The following is an 18,420-nucleotide window of genomic DNA, read 5'->3' as shown; positions in this document are numbered from 1 at the left end:
GAGTTGAGCCGGAGCCTCTCCTCTTTAGCGCCGAGACGCACGCGAGCACACCGCTCGCCCAAACCCCTCGCCGAGAGTGAGAGAAACAGGAGGGGAGCTGCAAGCGATGAAAGCGAGAGAGAGAGAGACGAACAGACGAGACCGTGGCAGTGATGTGGGCGCCGTAGCCCTAATGATGTCTGTCCACTTGCTGCTACTTCTGCTGACGTGAGGGCAGGGGGGGGGCGCTGGCAGTTCTGATCGCCTCGCGTTTTGTGTGCCGTGAGTAGATTCTTCCTCCTCACCGGGCAGAGATGTAGACGTCGTGGGGAGGAGGGCACCGCCACATATAAGTGCAAGGAGTGAGGTGTTCACCACGCCATTGCATATACGAGTGGTGCACGCGCGCATTCACGTGAAAGAGAGTCATGAAGTGTGGAGAGGCGAGGAGACAGCAGAGAAGTAGACAGAGTGGTGAGGGTGTGGGTGTCTGGCGTGAAGCAACCGAGTGGGAGACACACACGCACGCACACATTCGCAGCTGTATCGCAGGCAGCAGCATTTCCCATATCGATAAGTCAGCGCCTCATACATGGGCAGTTCTCGTTCCGATAGGGAACAGGAAAGAGGCGAGCTGTGGAGGGGAAGGGGGTACACGGCCGCGGCAGCGCCGGGCCCTACCGTTGTTGTGTAGATGAATATTCGCTTAAGCTTCGCCATGCTAAATCTTTACTACCCACTATGCACAGTTACGAGACTCGTCTGGGACACTGGGAGAGGATAAGGCTGATAGGAAACACGCGAAGAAAGTGGAGGGAGAGGGAGAGAGAGACGCGCTCACGCTCTCGCTGCTCGGGCACAGAGACTTCCCATTAAAGGGTAAAGGCTGTCCCGAAGGATTATGCACTGCCCCTCGCCGTGTCCTCCTCACAACCCGCCTTCTCTTTCTGCCTCTTCGGACCTTCGCAGTTGTTCGTTTGTTTTCCCGTTAGCGTGCTCCCGTCTGCCGCTGCGTCGGCGTTGTGAGCCCCACGCGGCCCGGCCCGACCGCACAGGCCCACCCCGCCGGGTGCCGAGCAGCCCTGAGACACGCGTTACAGCCACGCGCCGACCCAGTCACCTCAGCACGGCCCCCGTCCAAAACGCTACACACACACACACACGCTTCGCAGGTCGCCCCACAGCAGCGCCTCCCACCGTGCAGCTCGCGCCACCGGGTGCATCCCCCCTCCCGCCGTGGCGCAGGCCCTCCCCACACCAGGGCGCCCTGTCATGGCTCGGCGGAGCACGCTCCAGCCACGCCGGCACTCCACCCACCATGTAGATCGCACAACCGTGTCCACCGTCGCGGCGCCCCACGACGCAACGCCATGCAGGCCCTGACCGCCGATGCCAGCAGCGACCAATCGCCCTGGCCGCCCCTGGGTCGGATGCGCATGGCCCTGTACCACTACAGGAGGTGAGGCGGCGTTCGCATGGAGAGGCAGGGGGGATAGACGGGGAGACTGCCTGGCTGCCACATGCAGAGTGGGGGGGGGCAATGGGCTGGCATAGCAGCACAGTGCTTTATGCTCCCTTCATCCCGCTCGTTATCGGAAGGGGAGGGGAGGGCGGCGCGCCAAGTGCGAAAGCATAGCGTTCAACGAGAGAAAGAGAAACCTGACGGGCGGCCTTGTCTGAGCGCGCCACCTGGCCGACAGACGCAACACCCACGTACACAGTGGCCCACGTCGCTGTCGAGACGCTAACCCAGTTGAAAAAGCAGCCACGCGAAGAGTAGAAAGATTCACACAGCAATGGTAGGAGATGCATGCAACGGACAGATGTTTGGTGCCACCGAGGAAGAGAGAGAGCGGCTACCGACAGAACGCTCAGCCGCACACGTAAACGCCCCCATAAGAGAAAAGAAAATGCGCCGCAGTACGTGCGCGCTCACATGTGCACGCGGTAGGGGTGCGGGATGACTGAACGGAGAGCGAGAAACGGAGGTGACAACGAGCTCAGATGATGTGAGAGGCGATGTTAGGGAGGTGGCCGACGGATGCACTCTGGCGAGCAGCACCAGCACAGGGAAGAGATACAGAGCGATACACACTCACAAACACACACGTACACACATACGACGGCTCAAAGAGTTGGCCATAAAGAACCCTTATGTAAGGCACGTACATGAAAGCGAAAGAAAAAAACGTCACCACCCAACAACAGGAGAGCGCACGTGTGCGTGAGCAAGTCAGTAAGGGAGAGAGAGAGAGGGAGGGGGAGAACGTGCGCAGCGGACTCATCTTTGTGTGCTCTCAAAAAACAGCACTCCGTAGCTCCGAAGAATACCGCTAAGGGTGACTGCGCTTACCTGTATGCACCACTGGCTACCCCGTCTTGGGACTCTCGTGAGTCTTCGCAATGTCATGCTCTCCATAAGCCAGCTCGTAGAGGGTCACGAGGCCGAAGACGATGAAGAGCACGCCGCCAACGATATTCACTGTCTTCATGGACACGCGCTGCGCGATGAGGTTACCGCACAAAACAGCGCCGCCTGTGCAGAGGGCGTGACCAAGAATGCCGCCGACGGTCACGCCATACGCGTTCTTCGCAGCTGCGAGCGCAATGGTTGCCAGTTGGCTACGGTCTCCCCATTCAGCGACAAAGGTTAGAGTGAAGGCCTCTACCATGACAGGGTTTAGCAGCTTGCGCCAACGGCGCGCCGGTGCACTCACGTAGGCAGACGACGCTATGCTACCTGTCTCGGTCGCATCATTTGGGTCTCGGCGGCGCAGAGCCGCCGCAGCCTCCGACATCTCATCCTCACTCTCCTCGTCGTCCGCTTTCTTACGAATTAGTTCATCGTACAGAATCTTGCCTCCAAACGCCATGAAGAGCACCATCGCTAGCATCTGCGTCACTTGCACAGAGAGCAGGTTGGGCACCACCACGCCCATCAACGCCGACAACACCGTCATGGCAGCGAGTGCGCCGAGCGCTCCAACGTATACCGTCAGCTTTGGGTGACGCATAGCCATGAGACACGCGATGAAGAAGGTCTTGTCACCAATCTCGCTCACGAGAATCATGGACAGCGACGACAGGAAGCCGTCGATTAGGTTCGTTGACTTGCGGAGGTCCATTTTCTCACCTTGAGAAGGGCCTCGAGGCCGAAAGCTATAGAGGGGACTCTTCGTATGCGTCGAAGTAGCCTACGTCGATTCTATCTGCAAGAGCCGTCTACGAATTTCACTGGCGCGAACGGCTGTCTCCCCTTTTCAATAGTATGCCTACCTCTTGTAGACCGCACCTATACAAGGGTGAAAGACTTAGCGAGGAAGCCGCGCCCGTGTGTCACTGTCCCCACGTTAGGGTGCTCCGCTTATCGCGACTGCGAAAGCCGAACCTGCCCTATACGAGTCAGGAGAAGGGGGCGGCAAAAGCGCGTGCAGCTGGTGCGGATGTGGCGGTATTGGGCGTGCCGGGCCGTACTGCGCTTCTGCTGCCGCTGCTCAGCACACACAAGAATCTCACATAAAGGGTGATGGGGGGGGGAGGGTGAGGGGGAGCCCATACGCACCCACAACAACAATGCGATATACTGACTAACGCCTCCGGTTGACTCGAATGGCGCCCCCCGACGCGAACGTACGCTGTCAAAGAAGTGTACGGAAGGGGCACATGGGAAAGACGGCGGAGACCAATGGGAAGGTGGGGGAGGCGTCAAGGAGGGCGTGGGGCACAGGAAAGGGGCAAGGGTAGATGAAGAGGGGAGGAGGAGGGGGGAAGGGGTATGCAGCCACATTCTGTGTTGTGTGATCGGGCGTAAGGAGCACACAGACGCCATGCAGACACAGAAAAGGGGGGTGCGCACGGGCGAGTTGAGCATCATGAACGCGTGCATATGCACTCCGGAGGAGGAAGCCCCTCCCTCTGACTGAGAAGCTAGCTCTCAGCAGGGAGCGCTTGCGGTTTGCTCGTGTGCCTGCACGCTCGAACTTCCCCCCTTCCCCTTACTTCGCATGCAACAAAAGTTACGTTGGAGGCGATGAGGGCATGCACAAATACCGCAGACGTACGGCGTTCCTAGTGCTTTCCAAGCGTCGGAGCCCTCCCCGCTCCCTGTGGCACACCTGAAGGCGACGCACCTTCAAAAGTGGAAGCCCTGCCTCAGGTGTGCCACTCTCGACGTTGCCCCCGCTGATCACGCCGATTTCGTTACTGTTTGTTTGTTTCTTTGCTGAAGGCGCAGACACACACACACACGCACACACACAGAGAGAATGATAGCGTGACGTGCGCTTTACGAGAGCGCACAGACGAGGCGTTTCACACCCATCCTATGCTGCTCTTTCCCCTCCCCTCTTTTTTTTTTCGTCTGCTTGGTCGTCTTTCAGAGGCAGCCAAAACTGCCTCTCCTCCCCTGACCTCTTCAGCGCCATTCGCCAAGCGACCGCTGCAGCCACAGCTGTGTAAGCGACACGATGATACCGGCCAAAAGAAGAGAGGGACAGAGGGGTGCGTGCGTGGGCAGGAGGAGAAACGCACACAGCCGTACATGCGCGAGGCACCCACTTCGCAATAGAAAGACAGCATCGATGAGGGAGATGCCAAACAGGGCCGCGCGCCGTCTGCTCCTCTCTCGAAGGGGGAAGGCAGGCGCTGACTAGCACAGGAGAGGAGAACATAAAAGAGAGGGGTCAGCAGCGGCACATGAGAAGGTCGACAAAGCGTGCGAGTCACCGTCTCTGCCAGTCGCCCACCACCCGCTAGCTGCCCCGTCCAGCAGCTGTTTCCTTCCGCCCATCAGGAAAAAGAAGCCCTAGCACCAGCTACCCCCTCCCTCCACCTCTCGTAAAATACCGGCTTCCACCTACCCGCGCTCCCATAAACGTCCGTAAAAACATGTGGTTGCCAACATCAGAGACAGAAGAAAAAAAGCTGTGAGTTGATTTGTTTCAAGAAATCCGTCCCGAACCCGCCAGCAAATATGTGCATCGAGCCACGGCCCGCCTGCCACTGTGCCACCACGGCGGCGAAGCCCTCGCCCTCCAGAGCGAGCCGTCCTGCCGCCCAATGGCAGCATGCATCGGATGCGCTCTCCCTGCCTCCCGGCACCCCTCCTCTGGCGGCATACGGCGCAGTCGGCGCAACGCAGACACGGGTGGGCACCATGCCTAGACCCAAGCAGAGGACACCCTACAGCGACTGGCTCCAGGGCGGAGGTCGCAGCGGCTGCCGTGCGGGTAGCAGGATGGGGAGAGGGGAGTCCAGGCACGTGCTGGATGAGCCACAGAAGTCAGCTAGCCGCAGGTCAGCGCCCCCGGAGACCCTACACCCGGCCGGTGCGCTGTGCGTCTCACGCAGCCGTCTTGGCAGCACCAGCACCCCGTAATGGGGTGTGGTGGTGGCCCTTCGCATGGGTCCGCGCGGCAGGAGGAGCACACCCCGCCCTCTTCCCTCATTCTGCACGCCCCTCACAGGCGTCGGCGTCCCAAGCGGAAGAGGTCCGCGCACTGGCGTGCGCCTGCGCACGAAGAGCCTCTTGCCAGTCGCTCTCTGTAAAAGTGGAAAGAAGAGAAGGCCCGGCATTCGCCCACCTTCGCTGCCAAGCGCGCATCGCGGCAGTGCGGCTTTCTCGCCCAGGCGCGCACGAATGCCGACGGTGCAACGCACGCGCCGACATGCCAGACAGAGGGAAGGGGGAGAGAGTGGAATGGTAAAGAAGGGAAAAAGAAAGAAAACAGACAGAAGAAAATGGGCAGAGATATGAAGGCCACACACCGATAGAGAAGGCGCAGGCAAGCACACACACGCACATACACACATACACACAAGCCCATTCGACTACTCTGCGCTAACCGTCGCGGCAGCGGAGGGCGCAGACGACACGGTATTTTCCAGCCCACTGTCATAATTGTCCCTCTTGTCAGCCGCCCTGTCGGACCCACTCACTGCGGCGGTCTCCGGCACATTTCCTCCGCTCTGTGTTGGTACCTCCGCATCAGCATCAGCTGCGTGGCCGCTGCTTGTGTTGTTTGAGCCGGCGCCTGTGCTGTGCATGTGGTTCATGTTCGCATTGTTAGCGCCATGGTTGTAGTGCTGATTCGCAAAGCTGCGGGGGTTTTGGTAGACCGGGTCGCGCGGGTCAACGTGCAGCTCCTTGCAGGAAGAGCCGAAGCGGCACTTCCCCTTGATGTGGTTCAGGCAAGCCTCATAGGGATAGTTGGCAAACGTGCAGTCGTCCTCGAAGTTGCAGAAGCCATACACACGCGTGCACGGATGTCGCCCGCCCTTACTCTCGTTGTCGTTGCAAGGCTTGCCGGACTTGGCGACGCCTCCACGATCAAAGCGGGCGCCGCTGTGGCCATGGATCATGGCCACCCCGTTACCGCTGCGACCGCCAGCACCACCCACGAGGCCGACGGCGCCAGAGCCCACCTCACCGTGACGCATGCCGCACATCGACGAATCCTCCTCCGCCCAGTGGGTGCGAGGGCCATTCTTGTCGACGTCACCGCTCGTCAATGGCATACGGCTCGACAGTTGTGGCAGCTCCACCGTGTGCACGCCCTTTAGTAGATCGGCCAGGCGGCGCAGAGAGACGTTGTCCACCATCACATCCGTCAGCTCCTCTTTGGTCTGCTGCGAGTATGCCTTACTGTTCGACCTCTTGCAGTCGCTGAGGTAGCGGCTGAGCTCCGTGCGCTCGTAGGTGTAGCCGTCGCTGGCCACTACCGGATCCTTCACCTCAGCATAGCGGCGCACGACGTGCTCGACCTGCTGAAGCTTTGCGTCCGCGTCCTGCAGGCGACGATATGCCTCATTGCGCTCAGCAATGATATTGTTGTAATTTTCACGATTTCTTTCCAAGACCTCCTGCAGTGACATGGCAAGTTCCACCGAGTGGCGCATGCTGCGACTCTGCTCGACCAGCGAGTTCTGCAGCGACTGAGTCGCCTCCCATACAAGCGGGGCCTCCTGCGTCGGGTACATGCGGCCATAAAAAGGCGACATGGCGCTCATCTTTTCGTTTGCTCCCCAGCTGGGAGGCGTTTTTGCTGTCTTTCAAAAATTTGAGAAATGACGAGGAGAGGCGGCGGTGTGAACCCGATTCGCTTTTTTTCTGGCTTGATTTTGTTTTCTTCGTTGTGTGGGAGAGAAGGCGAAAGAGGCTCGAGGAGGAGGCGGGAGGGCCGCTCTTCTGGAGAGAGCACAGTGGAGAGTAGGGCGGGTCACACAAGCAGAAGGAAGGGTAGCGCACACAGAGGCGCGAAGAGCAGAGAGAGGTGGAGGTAGAGGACAAACAAAGAGGAGCACGACGAGGAGGGGGGGTCCAGGGGGAGAGAGGCGGGGAGGGACTGCGCCTTGCACACATGGGCGAGAAATGGTGTCACGAAGAATCAGCGCAGGGTGGAGCGATAGTCCAGCGCGCGTTGTCACTCACTCACGCAAGCCACCAGATGGGTGCTAAAAGCACATACGTGAGCTTCTTGCGCGCGGCAGCGACAGGGGAGGCGGCGGATACGCGATGCCGCAGTGTGCCTTTGGTGAGGTAATGGCTTCAGCGAATGCATCCTGCGACGCCTCTGCGAGTCCGTCGAGTCTCCATTCTTTTCTCTCTTCAGTCGCCGTTTTTTTTTTCGTTGGCACTTCCGTCCAAAGCCGTGGGAAATTCAAACGACCTTTGTTTCCACTGCTCTCGACAGAGAATGAGGTGAGAAGGGAGGGTCGAATGTGTCGCCAAGAGCGAAACACATCTGTTGAGCTGCCTGAGTACGTGTGTGTGTGTGGGGGGTGATATCCCAAAAGAGAAACGACGACGCATGGGACACATGACAGGAACACCCGAAAATAAGAGACATCAGGAGGGAGGGAGAGAGCAAAAAAATGGCACGTGATGGAGTCGTCCCTAACGTGAATCGTCGCCATCTCCTACCGTAGTAGCATGGCTGTGTGCGCATACGTGCGCGCTTGCGCTGTCCAGGGGGGTGAGGTGAAGGAGGAGCTCGATGCTTTAAATGAATCCACTCCTCGACGTCTAACGTGGGAACACCGAAATGGGGCAAAGCGTCCCCCTGGCACTGCAGGGGGGCGTGTGCCTCACCTCTTCATCCGTCCACTTCTTGATCGTTCTTTGCGCTTTTGTTTTTGCAAGTTTTCAAGGAGATCCGTACAGAAGCACACACACACACGCACATATATATATATATGTTTCCGCCACAGCCCAGACCAACTTCTTCAATCCCTCGCCCCTCCTCCTCCCTACCTCAGCATGGCAAGCGAGAAAGATTACGACGTGCAACCGTAGAGTTACCTACCTTGTCTTTCGGGCTTATCCTTACGCTCCTGCAACTCTTGCCCGTGCTGGCGAATCTGGGCGAGTGCAAGCAAGTCCGACTACCGCGTATACACGTGCACGAGTGTGTACCGCAGAGAGTGTACCTCAGCCCTCCACCACCAGACGGAGCACAACACCGGCGCATGCGGCTGCTCACTGAGTCGAGCAGATGCGACGGCAGCGCTCTGCTGTTTGGTTACTCTTTTTCGTTCGCTTTTCGCAGTCGTTAGAGGGAAAGAAAAAAGAGGTCGACGGAAACAGCACACAAACGACGAAGCGCATAGACAGGCGTGCGCACGCCATCGGCAAACTGAAAGAAAAAAGTGGGGGAGGTGCATGCGAAAGAGAGCCCAACGATCTACACTTGCGCCGTCTCGCTCAACCACTACCGCCCACTCTCGCCCTCCTCCATGCACAACACAGCACGAAGAGAGGGGATACGAGCACGCCAGAACCAAACCGAGCTTCGCACATTCGCGAAAAGAAAAGCCACTAACGGGCGCACGTCCTCCATAAGTACGTAGCTGCCTCTCCTCTTCCCCAGTAGCCCGGAAATCACTCAGAGCATTTTAAAAAAAGAGGAGAAAGAACGACTTAACAGACGCGCACCCTCCCCTCGACACACCCCGACAGCCGCAGGGAAGAGCGGCGAGACACGTGACCAAAGCCGTTTGCGGCAAAGGCGCTTTCCTTCCCTCGAGGACCACAGTAAGACAGAAAAAGAGCAGAGGAGCGGGTTGTGGAAGGAGCGGTCCGCAGGCGACGAACATGGTCCTGTAAGCACCCCGCACAGACAAGTTCTAGAGACCTTTTTGGCACGGTGCCCTTTCTCAACCCCGAACCCGCCAGCAAATATGTGCATCGAGCCACGGCCCGCCTGCCACTGTGCCACCACGGCGGCGAAGCCCTCGCCCTCCAGAGCGAGCCGTCCTGCCGCCCAATGGCAGCATGCATCGGATGCGCTCTCCCTGCCTCCCGGCACCCCTCCTCTGGCGGCATACGGCGCAGTCGGCGCAACGCAGACACGGGTGGGCACCATGCCTAGACTCAAGCAGAGGACACCCTACAGCGACTGGCTCCAGGGCGGAGGTCGCAGCGGCTGCCGTGCGGGTAGCAGGATGGGGAGAGGGGAGTCCAGGCACGTGCTGGATGAGCCACAGTAGTCAGCCAGCCGCTCTCTGCAAAGTAGAGGGGGGGCACAGATGGGCAGCGATAGACACCCGCCCAGATCGGTAGCCCACGCGGCGCGAATGCAATGCGCGTCATCGCACTGCTGCGCTAAGGAGCATACTGTGAAATGAGGCTCTGGGGCCTCTGGCGATTCGCCTATCTCGCCCAGGGAAGGAGGCAAAGGGCCGTGTCATACGCCCGAACCGAAAGCAGCAGGCGTAGAGGAAGGATAGGGGAGGGGGGCCCCGCAGTGTCAGCGGAGTAGCGAGCAGCACGTCGTCATCACTCCATCTCGCCACTGCCAGTCACCTGCGGTTACAGAAATCCAAAACTCTGAGAGGCGCCCGTTCAGAGCCGCGCAGAGGTGACTGTCTGCCGCCTCGTGGCAGGAAAGAAACAAAACTAAACAATAAAGGCGTTTGGCGCAAAGACAAATGTTGAGGAGAAATGTCTATGAGCGACAGCGCTCGGAGGCGCCGTGAGCTTTGCCAAGACACCGACTTTACCCTCCCCTGACCTTTTTTCTCAAAACCTCGTCCGACGCTCATCCCCCAACATCATCGACAAGAACCACCTTCCAGCGACCTCCGCTATCACAGCCAATATGCACCAGCGATGGCTACCGGCTCACCTGCACACCACCTGCTACAAGTGACAGTACAAGCATGCAGCCTGGGTGCACCGAGAGAGAAGCGAGACAGAGCAGCGGGTGCCGCAGCGCAAGTGCTGAGGGAGAGGGGTGCAGAAGGAAGTTCAGAGAGGATCGAGGCCGCGTCGCGCACAAAGAGAAGCAGAAGAGGAAAAAGCACTTGTGCAGTGGCGCGCCGACGCGCCACTGCACGGAGAGGGGCGGGACGGAGGGATGGGAGGGGGGAACAAAGAAAAGAGGGCGGACCGAAAGAAGAGCGGTCGGATGAGGAGGGGAAAGGAGATGAAGGGGAAGGAGCGAAGAGAGCCAATACGCGAGTGTGTTTGTGTGTTTGTGCCGAAGGGGGGGGTGCAGTTAAGACAACGAGGGGCAAACGCACACAAAAAAACAGATGAATAAGCTACCGGCAGGGTGAGAGTGACAAGGCGAAGAGTCGCCCCCTGAACATGACGACGCACAAGAAATACAGATAGGAGGGAGAGAGCGGCACTTGGGCATGAGTGTGGCGGCCATCGCTCCGCCCATTGCCCTGCGGCCTCTTCGCTCGTAGATGAAATTCTGTGGCAGAGGAGGGGGACCGAAGGGGGTTCGGAGAAGCTACGGTAACCGAGGACAGGGGGAGGGGGGTTAATGACTCGCCTTTCACACGGACCCCGGCGCAGGGTCCTCTTGGTGGGGCCCCTGGTTCGCTGAAAGGGGGTTGCCGTAGTCATCGAGGGGGCCGCGGAACTCCACGTGGCGCTCGTGGCACTGATTCTTGAAACGGCATTTGTTCTTTAGATTCGATAGGCACGCATCGTACGGATACTTTGCGTACGCACAGCTCTCGTTGTAGTGACAGTACCCGTACACACGAATGCATGGGTGCACCCGCTCCCTCTTGGCGTTCAGCTCGACGGGGGCAAAGCTGTCCTTTCCGCCAGCGTGCATGTTGCGCCGCTGGCCGTCGTGCTGGTTGCTCGCCACGTTGGCTGGGCGGCCTGTCATCGTCACCTTCAGTTGGTGCTGCACCGGGGTTCGATCAGCCGTTGGCGGCGGCGCCGGTTCCGCTTTCTGCAGCGTTACCAAGCGATCCACTAACGTCTTGAGAGAACGGTTGGGGATGAGGAGCGAGGTCAGCGGCTTCTCTGTCTGGTATGACGTCGGCGTGCCGCCAGCTTCTTTGCAGCCATCGATGTAGGAGGAGATGGTCTCCCGCTCATATGTGAAACCGTCGCTGGCTACCACGGCGTCCTTGACACCAACGTAGCGGTTCACAATTTCGCTCACGTCCTGCACGCGCTTCTCCGCCTGAGCCGCGAGGTTCTCAATGTACAGTTTTTCCTGGAGCGCCTCCTCGTAGTGCTCCCGCAACGCGTTCATGTCCATCGTCAACGTACGCAGGTCCTCCATCACCTGCATCATATGCTGCTCGTACATCATCAAGTTATCCCGGAGCACCGGCACGCGCTTCTGCGCGCGATTGTACACACTCTGCATTGGCTCATTCATGCTCACGGCAGGTGCCGTCATACCATCGCCGTGGCAGGCGCCCATCGTGGGGGCATCAGCCTCAACCTTCGACTTCATGATTCGGTGACCGTCAGCGGTGGCGAAGAGGAGCAGTAACGACCGCAAGCGACCCACGGAACGAGGAAGAGGAACGAGGAGACGGCGGCACGCAAAGACACAACAGAACTACCGTCAGCCGAGGGCTAGCCGCGGAAAGCAAAAGTGATGCGAGGCAGCGCAAGCAAATAAGCGCGCACGCACGAGAAAGAAAAAAAACAGATAAGAAATCCCGGAGGAGAATCGGGAAGAAATTTTGAGAGCTGCGAAAGACACAGGGGGCGTCGAGACTAACGAAACATGCAGAAAAAAAAGGTCCAACAAGTTGCCGTTCGGCAGGAAAGAAAGAGTGAAAGCGGCTATGCACGGTGATCGTTAAGTGTACGTGTTAGCCCGAACCCCTGGCTGCAGGACACCTTCTTTGACGCAGTGCTAGGGCACTGCTTCCTGTGTTGTCTGTGAAGTCGAGCTCGTCGAAGATTCGTGACTCTCTGCGACCGCTGCGTAACCGACGTTGGGGCTTGTGCGACACGGAGAAGAGAGTGAATTGGGCCGGTGAAGACTTGAGTCCCTGTGCGCCCCTGGCTTGCAGATTCGTGAACCGCTAGGCGGCAGATGGCCCCCCTCCCTCGTACTGTAGCGCCAAATGTAAACGAATATATATATATATATATGTAAAGAGAGAGGAGTGTACGAGAGCTCGCACTATCCCTACTTCATTTGAGGGGAGAGCACAGAGATGCACGTGCATGTCGGGTTCGAGTGAGCGAAAATAGCGAGAACGAAGGCGCGCGTGGGTAGAAGGGCAGGAGGCCGTCAAGCACAAAAGTGAGGGCAGTGTTGCCGACAGCATCGCCACGCGCAAGGGAAAGAGCGCGCGATGTACAGGCGACGACGGCGCATGGCAAAGTCATCAAAAGACGGGGGAGTGAGAGAGGCACCGAGGTGGACTGTCGGTGATGCGTCGTCGGCTCCCTCCCCCTTATTGGCCCTTGCTGCAGAGAGAGGCCAGCTCGGTCAACGTGATGGGCGTGTCACACTACTTCACGCACCCTACCTCATAACAGATACGGTGAACGCGTGCGCGCCTGCGAAAGCGAGTGTCACCTTTTCATGCCAGCCTTGGCTCTCTACCTAAGGTGGATTCGCTCTCGTTTTTTTTCTAGGAGGTGCGGCTGCGCCGCGCCCGTATCCTCTTCACACAGTGGATCCACAGGTCGACGAAAAGCAGAGGTGTGAGTGGGGAGAGAGAGGAGGGAGGGGGAACAAGCCGCCGCTGCTACCGCAGCGGCGGAACAGCAGCAGATGCCTTTGGTGCCGCGCAACGACCAGAGCAGAGACAAGCAGAGCAAGAAAAGGTCGGGGGAGGGGGAGGTGTGTGTGTGTGTGGAGAGAGAGAGAAGCGACCCCATCGACAGCCTAAGAGAGGGCAGTCAGCAAGCGCACTGGCGTTGCAGTCACAGAGGAAAGAGAGGGGAAGAACGCGCGGCAGGGAGCAGACGCCGAAGCATTCGGGCGCTGGCGTCTCGGATGGATTGCGGCGGCAAGGAAGAGTGCGCTCACCGCATTCTTCGCTACGCCCCCCTTCGATTTCGCCGCTACTTTATCTCACATTCGAGCGCGCAGATGTGCCTCCTACTGAAGAGGCACAACGCTGACGCCGGGCTCATGCGCGGGGTGGAGGCTGTCTACTGCGGGCGCGAGTAGAGGGCCAGCTCGGTCAACAGTGGACAGTGCAGCGGTGGTGCGAGCACCGCATGTACGCCAGTCCTGTCGTGCTTACCTGCAGGGCCATCATCCGCGGAGTCTCCGTTGCCATGGCCTCCTGCGACTTCTGAGAAGAGAACGTCCTCCACGAAGGATATAGGCGAGCGTGGCGAGGCCTCGTCCGCACGTGAAACGTGAACATCGCGAGGCGCGGCAGCAGCGTTACGCAGCGGTGCAAAAAGCAGCTGGAGGGCATGCTGCCGCTCTTGTGATGTCAAGAACAGCGTCGCTCTGCAGCTGGCGGGGTCGGTGTGATACGGGTGAAATAGGTGAGGCAGGGCGTAGTTGAAGGAGACAGAGGGCGAGGTGGCTGTGAGAGGTTCCGGTCGCGTACCTGTGTCACTGCCCGGGGCCGAAACGTGTGGCTTCATCCAAGTTCTTCTTGCACTCCTGCACACCTTGGAGCGCCGCACGGTAGATTGGAGTGGCTGAGAACGGGCTGAACCGCCAGCCAAGATGAGTAGCGGGAGGTGCAGCAGCGGCAGACCGTAGTAGTGAAGCGAGCGGTAGCCGCCGACAAAGGCGCAGCGCGGAGCGAGCACGAAAACGCAGCGACCCTGACTGCCCGGGTCACCTTCTTGGCGCCCTTGGGAGCCGACGCAGCACCGCAGCAGCGGCAAGGCGGACGCGTGCCGCTGCTGCGCCACGTACTGCTCTATCAGTTGCCGCTCCCTAAGAGACCAACTGGCTGCTTGCCGCTGCACGAGGGCCGGAATAGACGACACACGTGTGGCGCTGTCGTCGCTGCGACTTGCCTCACCAGCCTTCTCCGGCCCCTTCGACGCCGCCCCGCACCCAAGGAGCAGGCCACAAGGTACAAAGCCGGTCACTTCGCACACCTGCCCCCGCCAAAAGACAACGCTGTTCGGTACCTTGGTCGCGCTCCTCGCTGTCTCTTTCTCCGCATCGCCGTCCTGTGCTACCGCTCCATCGCTTGTCGGCAGATACACTAACTCCAGCAGCACTACTCGGCTGCCGATCGTCAGGTGGAGTGAAGGCCGCTGCGCCGCAGCCACGCTCGCAAGGCGCAACTCGGTCAGTAACGGCGTCCACGCCGACGACGTCTCTATCACCCTAGGGAAGCTGAGAAAGGGCCGGTGAGCGGCGCTTGAGGTGAAGAAAGGGAATGGCAGCCGGCGGACCCCCGTGGCACCGCTACCGTCGCTCGCCGTCACGCAGTGCGCCTTGTTGCTTTGCCGCGGGGTGGCGCACCGCGCGGAGTCGTTGGAGTCGCGGCGCTCTGGCCATAGCGGAAAAAACATAGCGGTCTGCGCACACTCCTCGAGCGACTGTTGCAGGATCGCCTCCAACAGCGCCAGCTCCCGCGCGACAAGGTCGCCGTTGCTCCCCTCCCTCAACGCCTCGTCGCCTACCATTCCGGCATCTGATTGCGGGTGCGGCACAGCTGCGCACGCGGGGCATAAAGACGCCCGAACACCAAACAGGCGATGGGAACGCCTGCTGCGCCTTCTGGAGTCTGCGTAGTCAACATGAATCACGTCCACATCACAAACGCGGAACTTGACGCTGTCACCGGCAGTGCCGCCATCCGTGGAGCCGGCGCGAGGCGGTGCTCCTGCTGAGGTTCGGTGAGAGACGGCGTAACTCGTGCGGAGTGCTGTAAAGAAGAACCCGCGCAACGCCATCACGTCTGCCAATGTGGGCGCTCGGAATAGCAGTGTCGAAGTCCACAAGCCCAGCAGCACCGCAGGCTCCGCATACCCAACATACGCTTGGGAAAGAAGTGGAGCTTGTGGGGCGCAAGAAGGGGTCGCCACCCCTTTGGCCACCGCCGCCGCCGCCACCGCAGCAGCGGCAGCGGCAGCGCGCGCCTCCGCTACCTGGACCAGGTGCTCAAACTCGCGCTGCTCACACTCATTAGCACGCCGGCGCGACTCGACGAAGCGTACGCGGAAGTGATCGGGGGGCCCTGCTAGTGCGCTGGTGGGCCCGCTGCCGGTGGCGCTGCGGCCACACACAACCTCCTTCGGTGCGTCAGTGCGATCCACCTCGGTGGCCTTCACCGCCGCTGGAGCGGCATCACCGGCCCCGGAAAGCAGCGCGACACGTACCTGAAACGCGCTCAACAGCACATGGCGAATGCTCCGCGTGCTCAGGAGCGGGTACATGACGAGCAGCGACACGACGTCGTCGTCCCTGCCCGGCCGGTCCGCGGGCGCTTCCCCGGTGTCGAAATGCGAGGGCATGACGCATTCAAGCGGGGATATCAGCGACAGGGCAGCCTCGCATGCTTCGTACACCTGCAGGCGACCTCCGGTGCCGGTGAGCGGCACCTCAGTGGTTTTGAAAGAAAGACGGCCACATCGGTGTCGCTGCGACTGCCGCCTTGTGAAGACATCCTCCGCCGTCGCGCCATCCACAATGCTTCGCGTCACTGCCTCTATCAACTCGCGACGGTGCGCTGCGCCCAGGCACCGACGATAGAGGGCCGATGCACGAAGCAATGCGGCTGAAAGGGGCTCCTCCACGTAGAGCAAATCGGAGTGCGCGCTCGCACTCACCGAAAGCTTGACGCGCACGGGAGAGTGTGCAGAGGCGGCTGATGAGGGCGACACCTGCCGCCGAGGGGGCGCGGGTGTACCACCATCCCATGGCGGATTCACCGCCTCCGTCCCCTCGGTCGTGGCTTGGCTTGCTGTGTAGCCTATAAACACAGCCTGGACGTCGCCAAAGGGAATGGAGAGACTTCGAACGTGAGACAGAACGGCTGCTGCATCGAGCGGGAGACGCAGGCGGCTGCCCATGAGTGTGCGCCATTGACACTGCCCGGTCCGCTCGCCATTTTGTTGCTCGCGCGTCTTATGCGCTGACGCTCCGTTGCGCGTCCATTGGTCCACCAAGCGGCGAATCGCTCGCTTCGATAGCATATGAGCGTTGCTAAAGACGACCAATCGAAGCGGCGGCTCCAGCCACAGCTTTAGCAGGAGCAACATCGTCGCTTGGGAGCAACTCCACTCCTAGCGATAGCACAGGAGATGAATCACGGAGCGCCGCTGTTGCTCGTGGCGTATCACCAACGCCACCGCTGCCGTCGCAGCAGCACGCCTGGTGCCAGTCGACAGTAAACGCATGCAAGTCGAGAGTGCTATTGTAGTCGACGGCGTGAACGAGGGGGCAGAAGTATAGCCGCGACGTCACCGCAAGCTGACCACGCTCCACCGCCTTTTGCACCTGCCCAGCCAGCTGTGCCAGCGCAGCGCTGCTGGCGTCAGCGACGTCGAGGGTGAGGAGGGCGAGGGAAAAGGCAGGTCCAGAAAGGCAGCGCGCACCGCGGCAGGCAGGCCAAATAGCCGCAGCGTGGGGCGGTGGGTGTACGTGTCCGTCCACGTAGGCAGCAGGTTGGGCAGCTGCAGGGGCGACCTCGTCGTCTCAGATGCCGAGGCGCCTACCCACGACACGGTCGTACTCGCGGGCGTACGTCCCAGCCTCCATGAGGAAGGGGCTTGCAGGACGCGAGATCGCGTGCTCCATGGATAGCGCGTCACTGCGTGTCCATTCTGAGCTCCGACTCTCCAGTCGGTGGCCCGCTGTTGTTTGTTAAGAGGCTCCGATGTCATCGAGTGCCCGCCAAGAGCCCGCGTGACCTGTATGAGTCGTGCGCTGTCACAGAAGCCCCCAGCAAACATATCTGCCTCCACAGCAGCAGTGAAGGCGGCCGCGTCCTCCAGTGGCGCTGAGGACAGTGTGGCACCGAGAGTCTGCTGCAGGCGTGCGCTCCAGCCCCACTTCCTGAAAAGCGCTGCTTGGAGCTCCTGCTGCGTCCTCGCCCGCCTGCAGTCCTCGAACGCGTTTGCATAACTGATGCGGCAGAGCGGCGTTGGTGTGCCGCGTGTCGTTTTGCAGTCCTGCGTGTGGCGCCCCTGCAGCTGGCAAGCACGGGCTAGCAGTACGTGCGGCCTCTGGAGCACCACATGACGGCCTCTGTGCAGGGACATGCGAAGCCTGAACCCGGCTGCGAGCAGATGGCCCCAGTGCGGCGAGCACAGGGCAACGCGACTGCGCGTGAAAGGACACAAGACGTAGACGGCTGCGGACCCTATCGCTCCCGTGGGGTATAGCATCTTACCGCGCGCCATAGCAGCGGGCGATGAACTCGGGGCGTCGCGCCCAAACAGTGACCTACCGATAAGAAGTGAGGTGGGCAAGCCAGAAGGCGGGGCAGCAGCGCGCAGATCCGCAGCCTTTGGGCTGATGGTCTCCGCCAAACCGTGAACACTTTCTCCTGGCACACTGGAGGCAACTTCATGGCGGGAAGGCGGTGCGCTGGTGCACTCTGCTCGAGCACGAAGGAACGACGACGTGTCTTCCGCCACCCCCATCGCATCAAGCAGCTCTGAATCATACACCGCATCGTCGCCCTCACTGTTGCAAAGGCCGTTCGACAACAGTGGTGGGTGTCCGTCATTACAGAGGTTGCCGTGCATCTTGCAACCGCCGAGCTTTGCGTGAGCCAACCCCGCGCCACCGCCGACGAAACGTGTCGAGGGAGGAGGGGGAGCGCGGAGGCGAAAGAGAGAGAAGGGAAGACGCTCCTCCGCTTCCCTTCGCTATCTCAGTATACGTGCGCGCCCCTCCCCCTCTATCCGGCAAGCAAAGACTTACTGCGTTGGAGAAGCAGAGGTTGTTGGGAGGGTGGCCGGCACAGTCGCGGCCGTGAAAGAGCGCCGCCGGAACGCGCTTGTGTTTTCTTCACGTCGATGAGTGCCCCTGCGACGTGCGCAGAGCCGATGGCAGTAAAAGAAAGAGGGAGAGAAGAGAGTGATGCCTCTTCCTCCCCTCGTCATCTGCCAGGCGATACAGTCTGTGTCTGCGGGCATTAATGATGCTGTCCTCTGCGGTAGCGACAAAGAGGCTGTCGCCAGGCACACCAAACAGAAAATCACGCGCACGAGGGCCAAGCGGCAGGGCGCACCCAAAGCCTCTGTAGCAATGAATACTACGCAGCGCGCCACTGTCCAAGGAA

The 18,420-nt window shown here is 60.2% G+C and overlaps 5 protein-coding genes across 5 annotated transcripts; all 5 read right to left on the bottom strand.

Annotated features, from left to right (window-relative positions):
- Positions 1-2,348: 2,348 nt before the first annotated feature.
- On the bottom strand, positions 2,349-3,104 carry LSCM1_06220 (uncharacterized protein; the record flags this gene model as incomplete). Its single annotated transcript, XM_067323652.1, has 1 exon — positions 2,349-3,104. The coding sequence occupies one exon, from the start codon at positions 3,102-3,104 to the stop codon at positions 2,349-2,351; it is 756 nt and encodes a 251-aa protein (XP_067179281.1).
- Positions 3,105-5,808: 2,704 nt separating this feature from the next.
- LSCM1_06219 (uncharacterized protein) lies at positions 5,809-6,987 on the bottom strand (the record flags this gene model as incomplete). The annotated part of the gene is made up of 1 exon (XM_067323651.1): positions 5,809-6,987. One exon carries the CDS (start codon positions 6,985-6,987, stop codon positions 5,809-5,811), a length of 1,179 nt encoding a protein of 392 aa, XP_067179280.1.
- Positions 6,988-10,763: 3,776 nt separating this feature from the next.
- LSCM1_06218 (uncharacterized protein) lies at positions 10,764-11,690 on the bottom strand (the record flags this gene model as incomplete). The annotated part of the gene is made up of 1 exon (XM_067323650.1): positions 10,764-11,690. One exon carries the CDS (start codon positions 11,688-11,690, stop codon positions 10,764-10,766), a length of 927 nt encoding a protein of 308 aa, XP_067179279.1.
- Positions 11,691-13,357: 1,667 nt separating this feature from the next.
- On the bottom strand, positions 13,358-16,390 carry LSCM1_06217 (uncharacterized protein; the record flags this gene model as incomplete). The annotated part of the gene is made up of 1 exon (XM_067323649.1): positions 13,358-16,390. The coding sequence occupies one exon, from the start codon at positions 16,388-16,390 to the stop codon at positions 13,358-13,360; it is 3,033 nt and encodes a 1,010-aa protein (XP_067179278.1).
- Positions 16,391-16,591: 201 nt separating this feature from the next.
- Positions 16,592-17,881, bottom strand: LSCM1_06216 (uncharacterized protein; the record flags this gene model as incomplete). The annotated part of the gene is made up of 1 exon (XM_067323648.1): positions 16,592-17,881. One exon carries the CDS (start codon positions 17,879-17,881, stop codon positions 16,592-16,594), a length of 1,290 nt encoding a protein of 429 aa, XP_067179277.1.
- Positions 17,882-18,420: the final 539 nt, after the last annotated feature.

This window comes from Leishmania martiniquensis, chromosome 19, assembly GCF_017916325.1.
Source record: "Leishmania martiniquensis isolate LSCM1 chromosome 19, whole genome shotgun sequence".
Classification (NCBI taxonomy): domain Eukaryota; phylum Euglenozoa; class Kinetoplastea; order Trypanosomatida; family Trypanosomatidae; genus Leishmania; species Leishmania martiniquensis.
This window is presented reverse-complemented; position numbering and strand designations above follow the sequence as displayed.